This window comes from Haliotis asinina, chromosome 16, assembly GCF_037392515.1.
Source record: "Haliotis asinina isolate JCU_RB_2024 chromosome 16, JCU_Hal_asi_v2, whole genome shotgun sequence".
In the NCBI taxonomy this organism is placed as follows: Eukaryota; Metazoa; Mollusca; class Gastropoda; order Lepetellida; family Haliotidae; genus Haliotis; species Haliotis asinina.
This window is the reverse complement of record NC_090295.1, coordinates 12,148,283-12,166,973: the sequence shown is the minus strand read 5'-3', so window position 1 is coordinate 12,166,973 and position 18,691 is coordinate 12,148,283. Positions and strand designations below refer to the sequence as shown.

Genomic DNA, 18,691 nt, shown 5'->3' with positions numbered 1-18,691 from the left:
AGAGTTTATATTTATTCCCATGTTTAGGTGTGCGTCAGTGTATTGAAGGTAAGAACGTATTATTTAAACGCGAGTTCTCATTCCAGATTTTCCGCCAATCTTTATTTAAAGATCACACATAGGCCTACTCTAGGGGGTGCATATGCATAAATTACTCATTGACATCGTTATTAATGAGACGCCGTCGTTAAAACTGCTCATTTTGATCTTTAATTACCTTAAATCGACCTTTGTGACAACAGTGCACAATTCTCAGCCGCAAACGAAATTACAACCAATCAGAGCGGCGCGTCTGCGTGACGTAACACTGGGTATAGATATGAGGGTCAATGCAGAATTCATCTACATTTCAGGGGTAAACTATTTCGTTTACAGGTTTCTACAAACCTGAAATCGCGTCAGCTGTTGTGAAAAATGAAAGCTATATGTTCTCAGAGACCATATAATAGTCTCTGATGATCTCACAATCTACTATCATTTAGTTTTGTCTCCTGCTTTGCCTAGTTTTCGAGTTAAACCCTTGTTTTCACAGACGATTCTGTCAAAATCACTTGGTTTCGCTAGGTTGTAATCCGTGTTAGGTGGTATAAACCTACACGTTATTAGTCATCATTCACTTGATGCTCAGTTAATGATTTTATAACAGGTATAATTAGTGGTAACGCCACTTAGATTACCCGACAAAGGTCCCTATTTGGCATTTCTTGTGTCTGGATCGATCAAAGGATTAACCAAACACACGCTGATTGATTAATTACTTTTATTTAAATGGGGATTTGTCAAAAGGTAGTGTTTACTAATCTATACTGAATACACTCTGTCGTGTCGGTGTCTATGTAAAAACAACACCCTTCTTTCAAAGTATTAACCGACCCGTCACGGTCCCGGAGTAGAGTACGTAGGCCTTCAGCAACCCATGTTGCCATAAAAGTCGACTGAGCTTGTCGTAAGAGGCGACTAACGGGATCGGGTGGTCAAGCTCGCTGACTTGGTTGACACATATGTCATCGGTTCCCAATTGCGCAAATCGATGCTCATGTTGTTGATCACTGGATTGTCTGGTCCAGACTCGATTATTTACAGACCGTCGCCATATAGCTTGAATATTGCTGAGTGCGGCGTAAAACTAAACTCACTCACTCAAAGGATTAACCGCCAATGCATTGATTGATTGCTCATTATTGGCTAACTAAATTACTTTTTTAGAAGAATGACGCCCATTATGCAATTAGTTGCCAGGTATGATATCTTGGGTGACCAGTGAGACTACAGCCATGTGAAAAACCTGAAACGATAATCACGTTTTCCTGTATCAGACTGTTAAAAGACACATCACTTGGGAAATCTGCAGATGAATTATATATCACTTTTGTGGATATTGATAGATACGTTCCTCGATCAAGGTAATAGCTTAACATTGCTCCTATAACTTTAATTTGTTTTAATCTTAATATTTGCAATTTTTTTTATTAAGTTGTCGCAGCTTTCAACAGAATCATTGTTTTTGTCGTGAAGTGTAATGATACAGACGACAAACACTAGGGCGTGAGTGCGAATTATGATTCATATAGGAAAACTATAATATGTCTACATATTACATTCCTGTTATACATTCGCAGATCGCTTCTATTTATTAAGCTTCAAAATGCATACAAGTATGATTATAAAGTAATTAGGATTATGAGACCAAATATAAAGACGTATATTGACAAGTGTCTACATACTGGCGAGTGAACGTTACAAACCAAGTAAATTTAGCAAGTGGAGAAATTTATCGCGCAGTATTTTCACTTCGACCCCGACCTCGCTTATGTTACGTTACAAGTTGTTTCATGCAAACTCATTTTGGTCATGATTCAAATACATATTTAAGTTTGTTTTCACCGACTTACAAAATCAAAATTACTTTCTACTGGTAGTAAAATATGTATTTTATCGATGGACATTAGGATTTTACATCACATTGCTTATAACATAACAATATGACTCTTGGAAGCGAGGTGGGGGGTCAATATAATATTACTTACGATAATATTGTCACTTACACCACAACCTCGGTTCCGAGGAAGAAAGCGTTAATTTCATGTAAAATCCTTTTGGTCAGCAATGTGTAGTAAGCAGTCTTGATCTTATTAACTCGATGCAACTTGGACTCCATTTTCTATCCTGGAAGCGTGGTAAGGGGCGAACCATACGATTTAGTATATACCACAGGCTTCCACAACGCTCGCTTCGCACACACAAACAACAAATTTAAGCACAAACTACGGGGTACGGTGGAAATTTGTGCATAGTGACACCATCTCCCCATCCCAAAGAGCAATTGATGGCAACACAACAATTCGGCATGTCTTTGGTGACGTCGAGAAATCAGCAAAATGACGAGCTTGCTACACATTTTCTATACAACTAACTGAAAATCGTTCCTTCTATGACGTCACTGCAGAGCTCTGGCGACAGAATTACGTAACCTAAAATGAAACATACAGCTTTATGGATGACAACTTCTTGTTTATTACTAAAGCTGTATGTTTCATTTTTGACTCACCAACTTCTAGAATGCCCATTAAAGAAGTAGTTACGTAACCTGTCTGTGGTTTCGTTTGCGGGCGAGAGAGAAGCAGACGGCTTTTGAGCAACTTTTAAGCGCTTGGTATTAATTAACCACTAGTTGTTGTTTTGTTTGGGTTTTTTTGTTTTGTTTTTTTTTTTTAAAAAAAAAATGGTGTTCCGTTTATAACTGACCAGAAAACTTTCATATGCAGTGGTAAAAAGAGTACCAAAAATCGAGTTTATTCGTTAAGTATACTTAATAAAGCTGCATGACTACACGAAAACTGCAGTATTGCATTTCAAAACACAATATAAAAAAGACATAAAATAAAATAAAAAATAATACTGCAAATGACCACACAGTTGAATTGCATTTTGTATTTATTTATTTATTTCGTCTCATTTTGTATTTATGGCAACTCTGTAGATGAAGACATGATACGTTTTCTCAGGTCTGTTTTCACGACAAACAGGATCTAACAATCTAGAACAAATTCGACGTCTCTTAATCAATCTTGTAAGGTCTATTTTTTATCACTTTGTCTTGTCATGCGAAAAATGTCAATAATGTCAGTATTCATTCACCACGACTGCTATATATTTCACCCTTTTTAGGCTCTTCAGTCTAGAACTTGAGAATGTGTGTTTGGGTGTTAGTGTATGCGTGTCTTCGTTTGTGTGTATGCTTTGGTTTGCATGTGTTTGGTGCTGGTGTGACATTATTACCAATGTGTTTGATATGACTGGGATATTTGTGTCACATAGACATATGACCGGATGCTGGTTTTAGATCCCCGGAACAACGACTTAAATGTCGTTTACTGTAATTCAACATATGATACAACAATAAACAATATTTCTTCGTCTTATGATTTTTCACGACAGGTGACACCAGAGATGAGCTTCAGACATTGTACCCATGTGGGGAATCGAGGGAAGGCTTTAACCACTAGGCTACATCACCTCCCCATAAGTCCACTGCGCATAACCTTTGTCTTATGAAATATTACAGATGTCCTTTCTATTTGCCCTAAATTCATTTATACGCTTTGTGTTAAGGTACATAAAAATAAAATCTGTATCTTATGAAATACTGCCCATTACACCTTAGTTATCGAGTCCATAATATATGAGATCTTCATTTTGATATATCTTATATGCACTGTGTCAGGCGTTCAGTATTTATTGTTCGTCAGACGACGTCAAGTGTACGTCAACTACATGAACATAATCAGTGAGTGAGTGAGTTAAGTTTTACGCCGCTTTTAGCAATATTCCAGCAATATCACGGCGGGGGACACCAGAAAATGGGCTTCTCACATTGTACCCATGTGGGGAACCGAACCTGGGTCTTCGGCGTGACGAGCGAACGTCTTAACCAGTACGCTACCCCATACGTACGCCCCTGAACATAATCCGATATCCATCATAGCAAAACGTAGCTTAGACCTAAGTATCCAGGTGTATACGGTGTTGTATGACTAACTCATTACGTTTTATATAGCGCAACATGCAGTATGGTATATAGCGTCATATCAGACATAGCATACTTTATATGGGGTCACACCCGAGTTGCATACACTGCACAGGTATTGCGCAACATCTGAAATAAGCTGTATTTAGTGTCATCAGAGACCATATAATACCTGCTATATGGTCTCTGGTGTCATACCTGACATACTGCATTATAAATAGCCTATCATCAGACCTGCAAAACTGTATATAGCACCACATCCGAACTTTCCTGCTGTATATTGCGCCACATCCGACATATCACGCTGCATACAGCACAGCACCAATCATACAATGTTGTATATAGCATCATATCAGACTTATGTTGTCCAACATATATTGTACCTGGCTATCCGAAATATTATTAGTTACTCGGGGTTTGGAAGAGTGTACGGGACTGTAAGATTGTTGTAAATTCCGTACGTGTTCCCTGGGGCAATTTACATGGGTATTACAGTCCCGTACTCCCTTTCAAAACATCATGTGTCGAATTTATTACCCTTAAGATCTTTTAATTTAGCTTATCTTTCAATCTACGCCGGAGTGTGGTTTAGTTTATGATAAAAATGCTCGCATTTGAGGTTTTGAAAACAAGAAGCTGAATACAGAAATGTTTTACTTCTTGGATATGTTTATTGACACAAACAATTAAGAAATTGTGAACACAATTTTATTACTCTTTTTACACCCATAATTGTATATACGCCAACTTTTGGAAGCGACCAGCCACCTAAGGTCATGACTATTCGTGTGTCTAGCGACAGATTTGACTTGGTGTACGGTTCCCCAACTTGAGTAGTTCCCGGTTCGTACACCCTGTCAAATCCGCCTACATGGTTTCGTACGCTTTGGTCATTAGCCAATCAGACTTCCACAAATCATCTTAACTGCAATAACATGCTATATATAGCACCATATCCGACATGTAAAAGTATATACTGTAGCAATCAATACATCTAACAGGTCATGTTGCACATAGCATCATAAACGACAAACACTGTTTATAGCACCACATCTGACACCACGCCTGGCATATATATCCTATAATGGCATGATTCCACTATGTTCAGACATGCTACTTAGCAGTCTTGTTGCACAATACTGTTATGCAACTGTTTTGTATTGTTTGTGTTGACATTCTGCAAAAATGTATGTATTCTATATCATATTTTTCAGCTGTATGTAAACATGATAAAACAGGCTACTTAGCACTGTTGTTTCACAATATTTCGCATTTTTGCATTGTTTCTTTAGACATTCTAACAATGTGTATATGTTGCACATCTCACTAAGGAGGAGTGGGGGAGTGGGGAGTAACACCAACACTTTGGGGGTTCATAACAATGCGAACAGTAACACTGAGTAACACCGAACAGTGACCACAGCTATGTTCTCAGGGAACATAAAAACACAATGACAGTACTATAACCCATGTCGCCCACTCCTGACTAGTTTACAGCTTACAATATTTTCACACACTATGTCAGAAGTGTTCTGAACATACTTCTAAATCATCAAGATGATTCAGAATATTGAATCAGAGTGAAAACACAACAAGCAATCTATTGAAACACATTTTACTAACAGTTCATCATAAATGTATCACAGACTTTGCTAACATTATACTTGTATTTTAACTCCACAGAAATTACTTGAAAATAACCAAAACAATGGAAATATGTCATCTTAATCGCAGAATTGTTTTGTAACAGCCTTTAATATTTGGGAATTTGAAGTTTCAGATTTTTAAAAATATAATAAAAACCCACAAACCAAGCTACTTGTATTGATCAGGTTTAGTTAATACCACTGCACCATGTGCATACATGTTCTGGAATAAACAATGGATTCTACACTACACCTTCACTGCAAAACTTCTGAAATAAACAAAACAGAACTCTTCAAGTCCTTGTACGAAATTCGAGAAAGAAAAGTCGTCTTCAGAGCATCACAGGCAGAGGTGTGTTCCTGGTGGACAGAGGTGAAAGTCTGTTGTGCTGCCAGCAGTACCACCCATTCTTGGACGTCCTGCATGCAGATTGATCCTGCAGCTTGTGTACAATGCTGTGGCATGAACAGACACAACTGCATCACCGTGGCAGCTACCTCCGCAGTTGGCCGCTGTAATGACAAGCATTGAAGCGTTTGTCCTTGAAAAGTTTGAAAATCAATGATTGGCTAGTCTAAAGCTGATACCATACTGAAGTGACGTAATACAAAGGAGTTGGAAAAGATATTTCCATATCAGATTCAAATATAATCAATTTTTTAAATCTACCTTCTCAGTCTGTTATCACAGATATGGCATATTCACATGAACAAAAGTTATCTCTGTGCACTTTCTATGAACCCTACCTCTTTTCGCTTCAACCATAACATCCTTCTTTGGCAGTCCTCATTTTAGCATTAATGTTTTATTGTGATAACATGCAAAAAAGGAAAAGAGAATAGTGTTGCAACAAAATCAGTTTCTTCAGGATTCAAAGTAATTACTGGCTTCATACTCATTTTAGCCACGAGGAGAAATCAGAACGATAATGAAATTTAACAACTGGTCAGTATTGGTGAATACTCTGCATAGGCCACAAAGTGTAACTGAGGAATTCATATTAAATAATATATGAAGACACCGTTCTTACCTTTGTAGGATCTCGACTGAGGAGGTTTCTGACCAGGTATGCAACAGCAACAGGTACTTCGTCTGTGTATCGAAGTAACATTGTATGATAAATCATTGTCAAAAGATCATATTGTATAAATGAAACAAAAACAAACTGTGTTACTTCAGATAAGCTGTAAACCCAAAATGGTAAAATTATCAAATCATGCTTTCCTTTGAACATCTTTTTATATTAACAGGTACATCATGTACAAGTCTCAACTGAATGATCATTTCAAGACATTATAATATGTTTTAATAAGCATGAATAAGTGACATTAGTTTTACACCCCTTTTAACAATATTCCAGCAGTATCACACCAAGGGACACTAGAAATGAGCTTCACACATTGTATCCATGTAGACAATAGAACCTAGGTGTTCGGCTTGATGAGAGTACGCTTCTACCACTGGGCTACCCCACTACCCCAAACATGAACAAGTGAAACATACTGTGATGGGATCTAAACACTGATATAGAAGGCAGACAATTACATGAGTGAGTGAGTGCCTAAAACAATATAGATTAATAATACAGATTATACAATCCTGTCAATGAAGGACAGTCAAATAACTAGAATACCACAGATATACACACAAAGCTAGTAATTAAATCAAAAACATTTTAATTACAGGGGACAATAAAATATAAAAACAGGCAACAGATCACCATACTAGGGACCTGAAAATTACATGTAATTATATTGCCATATATATTATAATATAATAGAACTGAACACAAATTATCCTATGGACCAGCTTAGGGAATTGCGGTGATGAATGAAAAATCATGTCACGGACTGCAGATCTGACATGACCAGTATACCTGGAAGGGGTGGAAGTTCCTCCTCCCTGAATGTTTTGCTGTCCAGCCGATGTGGGTTGGTCTTGCTGCGGTAGAATGGGTTTTCCTTACCAAATATCTCATATGCTAAGGCCCCAACAGCCCACAGGTCTGCTTTGCTGTAATCCAGGATAGAAGACTTGCCTACCAGTGCACAAGCAATCTGAAAATAAGGTATTGTTTTACACGAACACATTTTTCGTAGTTACTTAACATGTTCTTGGAATTGATTTTTTCCCCCTCAACATGTTGAACAGTATGTGTTCAGACTTACAGGGATAACATACAAGGGACTTTAGTTTTATGTCACTTTTAGTAATAATTCAGCAACAACCCAGCCGGGGACACCAGAAATGGGCTTCACACACTGTAGCCTTCTAGGGAATCGATTCAACGTCTTTAGCATGACAAGCGAACGGTTACACCACTCGGCTACCCAATCGCCCTGATAATGTGCAAGAAAAGCTTGATACAGGTTAAAAAACAAGGTCAAATCATTAGGGACCATTCATTATTTATGGCTGGGGTAGGTGATGATGATGATTTTTATGGAGAAGTATGTGCATAGTCACTGACTGATATATCTACTAAATTTTGTTGAAACATATTGAACAGTTTTCAAATTGTGCTCCGGAAACAAAACAAAAGTTGTTTTTAAAGGACGTTTAATATCCTTATGTATTACCCTACCTCAGGAGCCATGAGTGCCGCATTGCCTCCCTTGTTTATTTCACTGGTGTTGTATGGAATCTGCAGACTGTCTTCACACAAACAGCAGCCAAAATCACTAATCACCAAAGTGGGATGATCTGCAAAGACAGTTACATCAATTTCAGACCATGGGAGCAACCATGAAACATCATGAACCAAAATGTGTCACACTTTGTCCTGTGCAGTTACAGGGCTGAAAATGTAAATGCAAAGAGAAGTAAGTGGTATGACAGATGCCCAGGTGCAAACAGATGAGTTTATAATCAAAGGAAACTAATAACATGATGACAAAGTGCTCACTTTTGTCCACAAATTGCAAAGGTAAGTATTCATCATAAGCATTCCTGAAACAGAAACAGTCGTGTAAAACATCCCCACCACCCCACATGCACCATTTCACAAAAAGACCTGTCTATTTTAGCAAAGATATAATCATAGCCAAGTTAGAAAATGAGTGTTTAACTTCTTTTGAGTAGTATGTATTGGTGTCTTTCAATGTTTCCTTTTGCAGCATAACAAAGTTGTATGCTTTGTAGAATGCAGGTATGAGAAAATGTTTAGAGATAAGAAAAATAAGCTGATGATCAGGCGGGCTGAAGATTTAAAGATTCACCCCCGCATAATTAAATCCACAGAATTCCCTGGATCTGCAGAAAATTGTCATCCCTGAGAATGGGCCCCTTGATGTGGCAATCTACTGATTTTTCAGCACTGCAACCTTGTGTTTGAAATCAATTTGGATTTTCACCCGTCTTGTCTGAAAGTTGTCATCTGCCTTATGATGACTTGTAATCTTCTGTTTCTCTTGAACACGACATGCTAACATCTAGAATTAATGAAATGGGGCAGTAATTCTGCATATATAGTCATTCTTTGCATTCCCCACAATGACTGGTTACACGGCATGGCATTCCCCTTATTACCAACATATTTAAGTGGCCTTCACACAGCAAACTAAAGTTTGACAACACATATTGTTGGAATTTTAAAAATGTCAAACTCATGCTTTTACACGTCGAATACATATTGCTAAACCTGTGTGTCATTTGAGTGCCATGTCAGCTGACAATTTCATTGCCTGCAATTGGTCATTTCTGCACAACACGACAACACTTCACACGTTAAACTCAAGTTTGACCACATCGAAAGTTTGATGGAAAAGGTGAGAAAAGAGACTGATCCTATTTCTTGACAACAGTTTGACAACATTGAAATCTGTGTTGGTGCCAAGTTGTTGGAATGTTCACTCTCAAACTCAAGTTTGACAACATTACATGTATTGTCAAACTTTACTGTGATCGTAAAAGCATGTTGTTTTCCGCAAAGGAATCACTCACCTTTTTCACTGGACACATCAAGCAGGAGATTGTCACTCTTCAGATCACGGTGAGCGATTCCATTCCGCTGAAGGCAGACCACACCCTCCAGCAGCTGGGCCAGCAGGTGACACCTGGTGGCCATGCTTGGTGACTCCTTGTTCAGAAATTCTCTCAAAGTGCAGGTGTACCTAAGGACACACAAGGAAAGAAAAAGATTTGCTTCAAATTTCAAAGATAGGATATGGAATGAAGGAACAAGGTGAACACTCTGCTAAGCTGTCTCGGCCAAATGGGAAATTCTATGGAACAAAGCACTCCATGCTACCCTCATTATAAGAAAGCTTGCTAGCTGTCAAGCAAAGCATGCCGCATGCACCTCTAGCTTCCCAAGTGACAATCTCCAAATCATCATTCTCTTTCTTGTTGCACGAGAGTGTGAATGTGTTTCGCTTTGCTCAATGTTTTCAACATTTGTCAACATGGGGAAGGCTGACCAGCCAAAAACGAGGAAGAAATGTTCGCAGTGCAAGAGAGGGAAGAGCATACCACGACAAAAGTTTAAAGATGTAATTTTCTGAATAAAATTGATTTTTTTTCCTTATCCTGACTCCTTATCTCCTCCTCCCTGCGATGGTAGTGGAACACCTGAAATCCTATACTTATCCGGACTCATGCTATTAAGTTTTATCCCATGTATCATAATATAGTGGAAGTAAATTTATGCATTGTTCTGTGGGTCTTGTACTGAGCTACAGTATCATAGGCCATTCTACCACTATGCTCGACAATTCTTTGTGACACTCACCTTTTCATTAGGAGGAACATTGTCATGTTTCTTCCGAAGCCATTGGGGTCTATCCGTGCTGGGAGCGCTGCTGGGTAGTGTTGTCTATTGTCTGGTAGATCGGGCACGCTGTCTACGAACACTCCATGCATGCACACAATGTTTGGGTGCGGAGAGGCAGGTTTCTTCCTCACATGGTTCCTGACACACAACCAGGATGAATTTCAGCAACAGTCATTTGAGATTGGAAACTATACTTTTCACTTATTTTCAAGACTTTAAGACAGTTAGAGAGCCTTTAAAACTTTAAGACTTTAAAAACTGATCTACTACTGTGACAGTTGGAGTGCCCAGTAGTCAAAGTGACTGCATATCACTCCAAAGACCAAGGTTTGATTCTCACATTTCATACATTTCTCAATCAATATCTGCTGGAATTCTGCTAGTGCTAACATGGAACACAGGGGTCACACTTTTTTCCTTAAACAGTGCTAGTTGTTAAAGCACCCATTCATGATGCTGGAGATTCTCGGTACAATTTCCCTCATGTGTATGTCATATGAAGCCATTTCTGGTGTTCCCCTACTGTGACACTGTTGGCAAATTAGGAGTGAAAGTTGAAATGGTACTTTTTTACCATGGTATGGTACATATAGTATGGTACAAGGCCTTTGGTTTAGTGTATGATATATGATCAAAATGATGAATAGAAAAGAGTGAGTGAGTGACTGAGCGAGTTTCGTTTTGCACCGCAGCCAGCAATGTTCCAGCGATATGGCAACAGTCTATAAATATTAGAGTCTGGACCAGACAATCCAGTGATCAACAACATGAGCATTGATCTGCACAATTGGGAAACAATAACATGTCAACCAAGTCAGCAAGCCTGACTACTCGATCCCATCAGTTGCCACTTACAAGCATAGTTGCCTTTCATGGTATGCATGGGTTACTGAAGGCTTATTCTACCCCGGACTTTCAAAGGTAGAATAGAAAAGGAACGCATAGGTTTTGATTTGTTAAAATCTAAATATTGTAGATATTTAAATACCAACCTCACCATAGTAAAAAATAATGATTCAATTTCTAGACATTTTAGAAAAGTTCATAAAATGATGGTATGAAAACAGATTTTTATTACTGAATTATGGTATAACACACGGAAGGTAAAATACAGCTATTCTACTTATACCATGGTATGCTGTTTCACCCCTCTGGAATATTGCTAACAGCAGTATAAAAACATACACCCTCACTCACTCTTTCATTAAACGTTCTGTTGAGGCCATAGTTACCCATTATGCCAAGAATCCCACTGAGAATCCATCATCCCCATGGGCACAGCTTCCTTCTCCATAGCCTTCAACACAGCCTCTGCATTGGACTCCACGTCGTAATTGAACATCATCTTCAATGCCAGGTCATAGTCAGAGGAAGAAGTAGCGTCAGGTTGGGGTTCTACTACAAGAACATTTTTTACGTCAATCTCCATTTCTGTTAGTTATGTTGTTGAACATAAAGCACTACATAAGCCATAACTGAACAACATCTTCAATGTCAGCTCATAATCAGAAAAAGAAGTAGCGTCCAGCTGGGGTTCTACTACAAGAATATTTTTTTACGTCAATCTCTATTTCTGTGATATCACTCATATTTCATCATTTGTCAGAAATCTTCCCAGTTTGATCATTGTCTAGTCTATCAATATTCAAGCCACACAACGGTGGTCTGTCAATAACAGTCCAGATCTGACAATCCAGTTATTGACATCAGGAGTGAGTAAGAAAGTTTAGTTGTACGCCACACTCAGATGTATGGCGTCGATCTGTAAATAATCAAGTCTGGACCAGACAATTCAGTGATCAACAGCATGAACATCAATCTGTTCAAGTGGGAACCGATGATGTGTCACGAGCCGCCTCTTACGACAAGCATAGTCCACTTTTATGCCAAGCATGGGTTGCTGAAGGCCTATTCTACGGGTGATTGACATCATGAGAACTTATCGATATCTTAATATGCAGCACACTCAATCACTAAGTTGGACCACCAAATCCATTTAGTCTCCTTTTATGACAAGTATTTATTCATCTGGAATCTGTGGGGGTTTTTTTAAACCCAGAATGCATTTGGTCAACACACTTCCACAAGAAACCAGCAGGTATATCTGCAAAGTTTGATACAGCTTACACACATGTGCCATAAACCGAAATTGTAAATTCTCAATCCATACACTATCTCACTCCTATCAAACCCAATCTCAAACTAAGAAATGCCCAGAATAAAGAAAATAAATGCTTTGATTTCCATCAACATTTGCAACTGACCTTTCTCTTCATTATCTGAGGGCACCTGTTGCATCAGAAGCTTCTGTTGCTCAAACACTGCCCCAGCCATATGGTTCAGAGGTCCGGTATCAACCTGAAGGATGCTAATATCGCTGTCTGACTCCTCAGACACATCTGATGATATCTCCACACCAGGGTCTCCATCTCCAGTCTTGTACATTTTAATTATCAAAATGCTTTCATCTTCGAGGATGGTGATGTCACTGTCAGAGTCTTCCGCACGAACACTTTGATCCAATTTTTCAGTGTTAATTGGACCCATCTCTTCACACAACGTTGGTGCCATCTTTTCAAAATCAATGCCCATGACTTCTACTTCCTGTCCAATACTGCTTAATGAGTCGAGTATGCTGATGTCACTGTCTGACTCAGCCATCATCACTTCATCTCCTTCATCTGATGACCAAGAAAGCCTTTGTGGCTTCACTTCTTCCTCTTCTGTGTCCAGGATGCTGAAATCACTGTCAGAGTCTTCAGAAACATCTGCCAGTACTACCGACTCCCTCTCTGGGATGGACGCATCTGACATAAATGCAGCCTCCGACTCCAGTTTTCCTGCACTTTCATTCTCGGTTTCATTGGCAGGTGGCTGGACTGAGGTACAATTCGATGTATAAGGAGATTGAGAGTCTTCAACTGTAAACCACACCAGAGATTGTCCTCATTATATTTTAGATATACATGGTGTATGCAAAAATGAAATTCATAAATCTACGGAAAATATAGAGAACTTGTTCTTTGTGTAATGTCTCAGACCTCAAGATGGACTGATCACCATGAATGGCACAAGAACAAGCCAACATTCAAAGAAATATTGATCTACACACTTGGGATATGATAGAATGGGTCCACCCTGTCCCCACTATCCCGCTTGTCTCCTCTTTTGACAAGCATTGGTTGATGAAGGCCAATTCTGAGTCTGTCCATGAGTTTCACAAGTAAAATTCTTTTATATAGAAATATATTTAAGTTCCTGTCATCTTTCCATCTTTGAGATAGATGTCAGCTCTTAATACCTTGTTACAAGTCTAGTATTAATACTAAGTCTCAAGTTGTTAAAATGTGTTCATTTGTTGTAGTGTGCATCATACATAAGCATGACCTGTGCCCATGTTGAACCTTTTTTATCAAAACACTTCCCATATTTCCCATTTCAAAGTTAAAGATGTAAAAACATTTGAAACATACTACAAAATAAGTGACAATCTCTTCTTGTGAATACCTTTCCTTCCTCTTTGACGTACTTCATATACTGCAGCATTGCATCCTTTGTCTATCAAAGGCCCAATGTCCAAATCCTGAAGTCCAAGAATGGGCACTCCACCTTCGTCAGATGTCGATTTCCATTGATGCAGCTCCTGAGGAGAGATTTTAAAAAAGCTAAGGCAAAATTGTTCTACATTCATAATACCAGTGAGGGACAGGGTTGAATAGGCCTTAAACAACCCATGCTTGCCATAAAAGGCGACTATGCTTGTACGGGGCAACTAAGGGGATCGAGTGGTCAGGCTCGCTGACTTGGTTGACACGCCATCGGTTCCCAATTGCGCAGGTCGATGCTTATGTTGTTGGTCACTGGATTGTCTGGTCCAGACTCCATTATTTACAGACTACCGTCATATAGCTGGAATATTACTGAGTGCAGCGTAAAACTAACCTCCCACACTCTCCATTCATAAAATTGTATTGACTGAAAAATACAATGCAATCACATTCCTTATTTTGATCTATAACCTGAAACATTTGCCACTATTGCCATGCTTCAGAAGTAAATCAAACAAGAACTTTCTGCCATCTAATAACAAGCACAGATCATCATATTCCATGATCAACATATATTATCTTACTGGTTAATAAAACTCATATTCCAGATAAAGTGATGATTAACTGATTTTACACATGTCCACTTTCAACACTCGCTTGACTTGACATTCTGATGCTGATAAAACTGCATTTCGGTACACATGAATTGAACTAGGTTCCTTGGCACAACAGGCGATGCTTTAACCACTAGGCTACCCCATCGCCCCTTTCAAACTAGAGAAGTAAGTATTCTTGTACTCCCCTGATTGTACTATCAAGTGAAGACAAGTGTCACTAGAGAGGTGAATCAGAGATACTATCCGTAGCTCGGCATGAAACTAAGAATTCAGTTTCAGGTTTGAAATGCCTTTAGTAAATTATGAATGTCATAAGATGTCATTAAGGGGATCATGTGGTCTGGCTCGTTGACATAGTTGACACATTCCATCGTATCCCATTTGCATAGACCGGTGCTCGCAATGTTGATCACAGAATATTGCTGAGTGCATTGTTAAACAACAGCCAAACCAAATCTGTATTGCATGGACCAACGCAGATTTTTTAACACAAAACTGAAACTCACCTAATAACAAGTGAGAATGTGAATCGTGAAATATTAGTTACTGAAGCTCAATCGTCTCTTACATATGTCATTGAACGCATCTATTACAACACTACGAAAGTTCCCATCAAGAAAACGGTTTACAGACTGGGCTCTGCATGCTGGGCTTGTTTCAGTACTGTGATTTCCGGGAGGGACATTTTCTGCCGGCAACGACCCGTTCAGCATTAGCTGAGAGAAAAGACAAGTAAAACCATACGAGGCCCAGTCACAGGGGCTTGTAACGCTAAAAACTGCCATCAAGGTATATGTTATCCCTAATGGGGTATTAAATTAGTACCATAATAAAGGATCCTTATATAAAAACACAATCATGCACCGATAGCTCTTCCAAAATGTAACTCATTACACAACTCACTCTGATTTTGGAAAATACGCTGTCCTTTTCCTCTTGACTTGACAGGTCGTTCTTGGCTGAAAAGCCAAGCGAGACGAAGGCAAACAGTGGAAGGTTTCTCCCTCCCCTGCCAATTCCGGCAGCAATCAATCGCATAGCGGCATTGCGTCTTAAATTGGCAGCAACTGTTTCCATTGAACTTCTTGGAAATATACCCGTAAACGCTCTATGGGAAAGACTTTGCTTTTGCACTGCCAAATGGATCCTCTCTGACACTGGTTTGGAAAGTTGTGGCAACTTTGGAAATATTGGTCTCTTTGGCACCCGTCCAGCTTTCTCGAGGATAGACTCCCATATCTGTCGGCCATGTTGGATGATTTGCTCGGTCCAGAGATTTCCTCCGAATATGTCGGCCCCCCTTGTGGCTTTGGACCACAAGGGGGGCACGAGATTTAACAATTTTACTTTCAGGTTGCCGTGTTACCGTCACTAACGCTTTAACAAGATGTCAGGCCGAAAAGGCCCGTGAAAGACGATGCAATACCACCACCGAAGTGTTGTGATCACGCACCTGCCGCAGTAGGACGTAATTTGTTTTGATCACGTGGTGCTGTCAATGACACGTGACTTTTCCCTGCAGCTTCTGCTCACGAATCCAGTTTGCGATTTTGACCAAACAAATGGTATTTTAACAAATCAGCTGTTCATCTGGATTCTCAATCTTTATTCCAGTACACATATGATCAGGGTCTTATGGTGGGCCTATAGTGCAATCTAAGAGTACAATCAAACAATTTTGATAGAGCATGTATACATAAAATTATATCCCGATGAGTTATTGATTATTCATAGATAACATTATTCCTAATTTGAAGGCGCAATAAACCAAACCTTGATAAATCCTTGATTAAGTTTTCACCTGAATTTGTTAATAATAGTGAAAATTGAGTAGTGTTCGGAGGATTCTAGATTCTAGATGATAATATGGTGGAATGTGTATTTTTCTCTGAGAGACAAACGAGTAGTAAGTGATATCCACCTTCAATCCATAGTTTACATTTTGTAACTTAATTTGTTCATTGTGTTGACCATATAATATCTATTATAAGGTCTTGTTGAATATGACTGCATAACTTTTGTTTTGGTTTGTAATAACGGTGATGCATTTTGTCAGCATCTTACAAAGTCTGAAGAGAGAATGCATAAGACAAGAGTAAAGAAAAATTTGGTGCCTTTGTCAGTCACACACGATGATCGGTGTATATCTCCGTCATTCGTGGCAAACCCGTGGTATTCCGGGACAAGGGAGAGATCGAGCCAATGGCAGTGTAGAGAAATCTTTCGGCCAGTGAATAATGTCATTCTTTTCTGATGGTAGCGACACGAAATGAATTATCAGTCAATACCAACTCATGGTTTCATTAAATTTGCTTTTGCACGTGTTTACGTTTACCTCACCACAACCAGTTCACTAATTACTTTCTATTAACGCCATATCTCAATTTCCTATATTTAATACAGCATACAGGGCTTGTTACATGTTAACAGAACCGGTAACGTTTTTAAGTTGACGGAGTTTCATACATCTGCCAGTGTTGACGAATGTGAAATTTGTGGTAATTCCAATCTGAACGTGCGAAATCATCACCATGCGAAAGCAGGTCATCGTTTATCCGAACCCTGTATACATCGTACGGTCTTTACAGACACAGTCTGGTTCCGCTTTCGTTTCATTGACTAATAAGAATCGTGGTTAGCATGTGTGACTTCTTTGAGACTTCGGCTGAAGATTGAGCACATCCTTCTGTCAAGCTTCAATTCAGTTTTGTCATTATACCCCATTAAACCCCATTAAACCCCAACTTAAAACACCTGATCATGTTCATCTTTTGTTTGATAACGGTGTTAGAAGCTACACCGAAACGTCATCCTCACGACATAATGTGTGAGTGAGTGAGTTTAGTTTTACGCCACACTCAGATATATTCCAGCTATGTGGCGGCGGTCTGTAAATAATCGAGTCTGGACCAGACAATCCAGTGATCAACAACATGAGCATCAGTCTGCGCAATTGGGAACCGATGACATGTGTCAACCAAGTCAGCGAGCCTGACCACCCAATCCCGTTAGTCGCCTCTTGTGACAAGCGTTGTCGCCGTTTATGGCAAGCATGGGTTTCTGAAGACCTATTCTACCCCGGGACCTCCACGGGTCTAATGTGTATATGTATACCTATGTATGAATTAAAGTATATATGAAATATGTTATCAGTGAAGAGGCGAGGCAATACGTATGAAATAGTTAGAAATAATATTTTTTTTGTAAATGGATATATATGCAGATGATATTAATGATTGAGATTATCTATTAGCATACATTTATGTTTGTCAAAATGATCTTATAATTGTTTCAGGGTTTTATATGAATTATCAGACAACAAAGGTCACAAAACGAACACCGCTGTGTCTATTCAAATATTGAAACAGTTCCGGTCTCCTACTGATGGAAAAAATGGATTGATATATCTTGTTTGATTTGTAGATGTCAAAAAAGTACATTTTGTCAACGGTGTGCACCCCTCTTTCTCAAAAACCCGTATCCGACCCTGAATACCCTTGGTGCGCTCGACGGAAAGAGTGAGTGAGGTGCGGTTTACGCCGCTTTAGCTCTATTCCAGCGGGGGAATCATGGTGGGGGACACCAGAAATGAGCTACCTAAATTAAAGCCATCTGGGGAATCGTACTCAGGTCTTCGGCTTGACATGTGAAGGCTTTAATCACAAAACTACCCTACTGCCCCGGCAATGGAAACATACTGTATCTGCTGGTCAGTCGGGCAACCCACGGCTGAGAGTTTGTAGCCCACAAAATAATCGACCAGCCCGAAATTTATCATAATTCTTAACAAGTCGGAGAGAGTGATATATTTTTATGACCCCATGAAGAAATCACTAGCCAGTCGGGCCGGTGACGGCGGAGATTTACTGGCCCGAGTGGATTTTTACTAGCCTCGGGCGAACGTACCAGTGACTATTTCGTGAACTGCACTGCATGTCTGTGTAATGACCCTGAAGAGTCTCTGCTCCGAGCCAGTTACTCATTCTTTGAAGGGCAAAAATTTACAGGTGCTGTCTGAAGGTTCGTGTAAACGAATATAAGGGTGCATTTTTCATTTTGAGGTTTCCCCGGTGAAAGTTCT

General features: G+C 39.3%; 2 protein-coding genes across 3 annotated transcripts in view; one reads left to right on the top strand and one right to left on the bottom strand.

The window, feature by feature from the left end:
- Positions 1-18,691, top strand: part of LOC137268208 (EF-hand domain-containing protein D2-like) — a 265,230-nt gene that overhangs the window by 35,587 nt on the left and 210,952 nt on the right. The window lies entirely within an intron of this gene.
- Positions 5,627-16,110, bottom strand: LOC137268457 (serine/threonine-protein kinase Pink1, mitochondrial-like). Of its 2 annotated transcripts, none has more exons than XM_067803024.1 (10): positions 15,514-16,110; positions 13,953-14,088; positions 12,710-13,366; positions 11,678-11,843; positions 10,404-10,583; positions 9,617-9,786; positions 8,259-8,377; positions 7,551-7,731; positions 6,705-6,766; positions 5,627-6,186 (listed from the first exon to the last, which is right to left on the bottom strand). In XM_067803024.1, exons 1-10 carry the CDS (start codon positions 15,685-15,687, stop codon positions 5,929-5,931), a joined length of 2,103 nt encoding a protein of 700 aa, XP_067659125.1. In that variant the 5' UTR covers positions 15,688-16,110; the 3' UTR covers positions 5,627-5,928. The 2 variants fall into 2 exon arrangements, with proteins under 2 accessions (XP_067659125.1, XP_067659124.1); XM_067803023.1 differs by having other exon boundaries at positions 11,678-11,840; positions 15,514-16,107.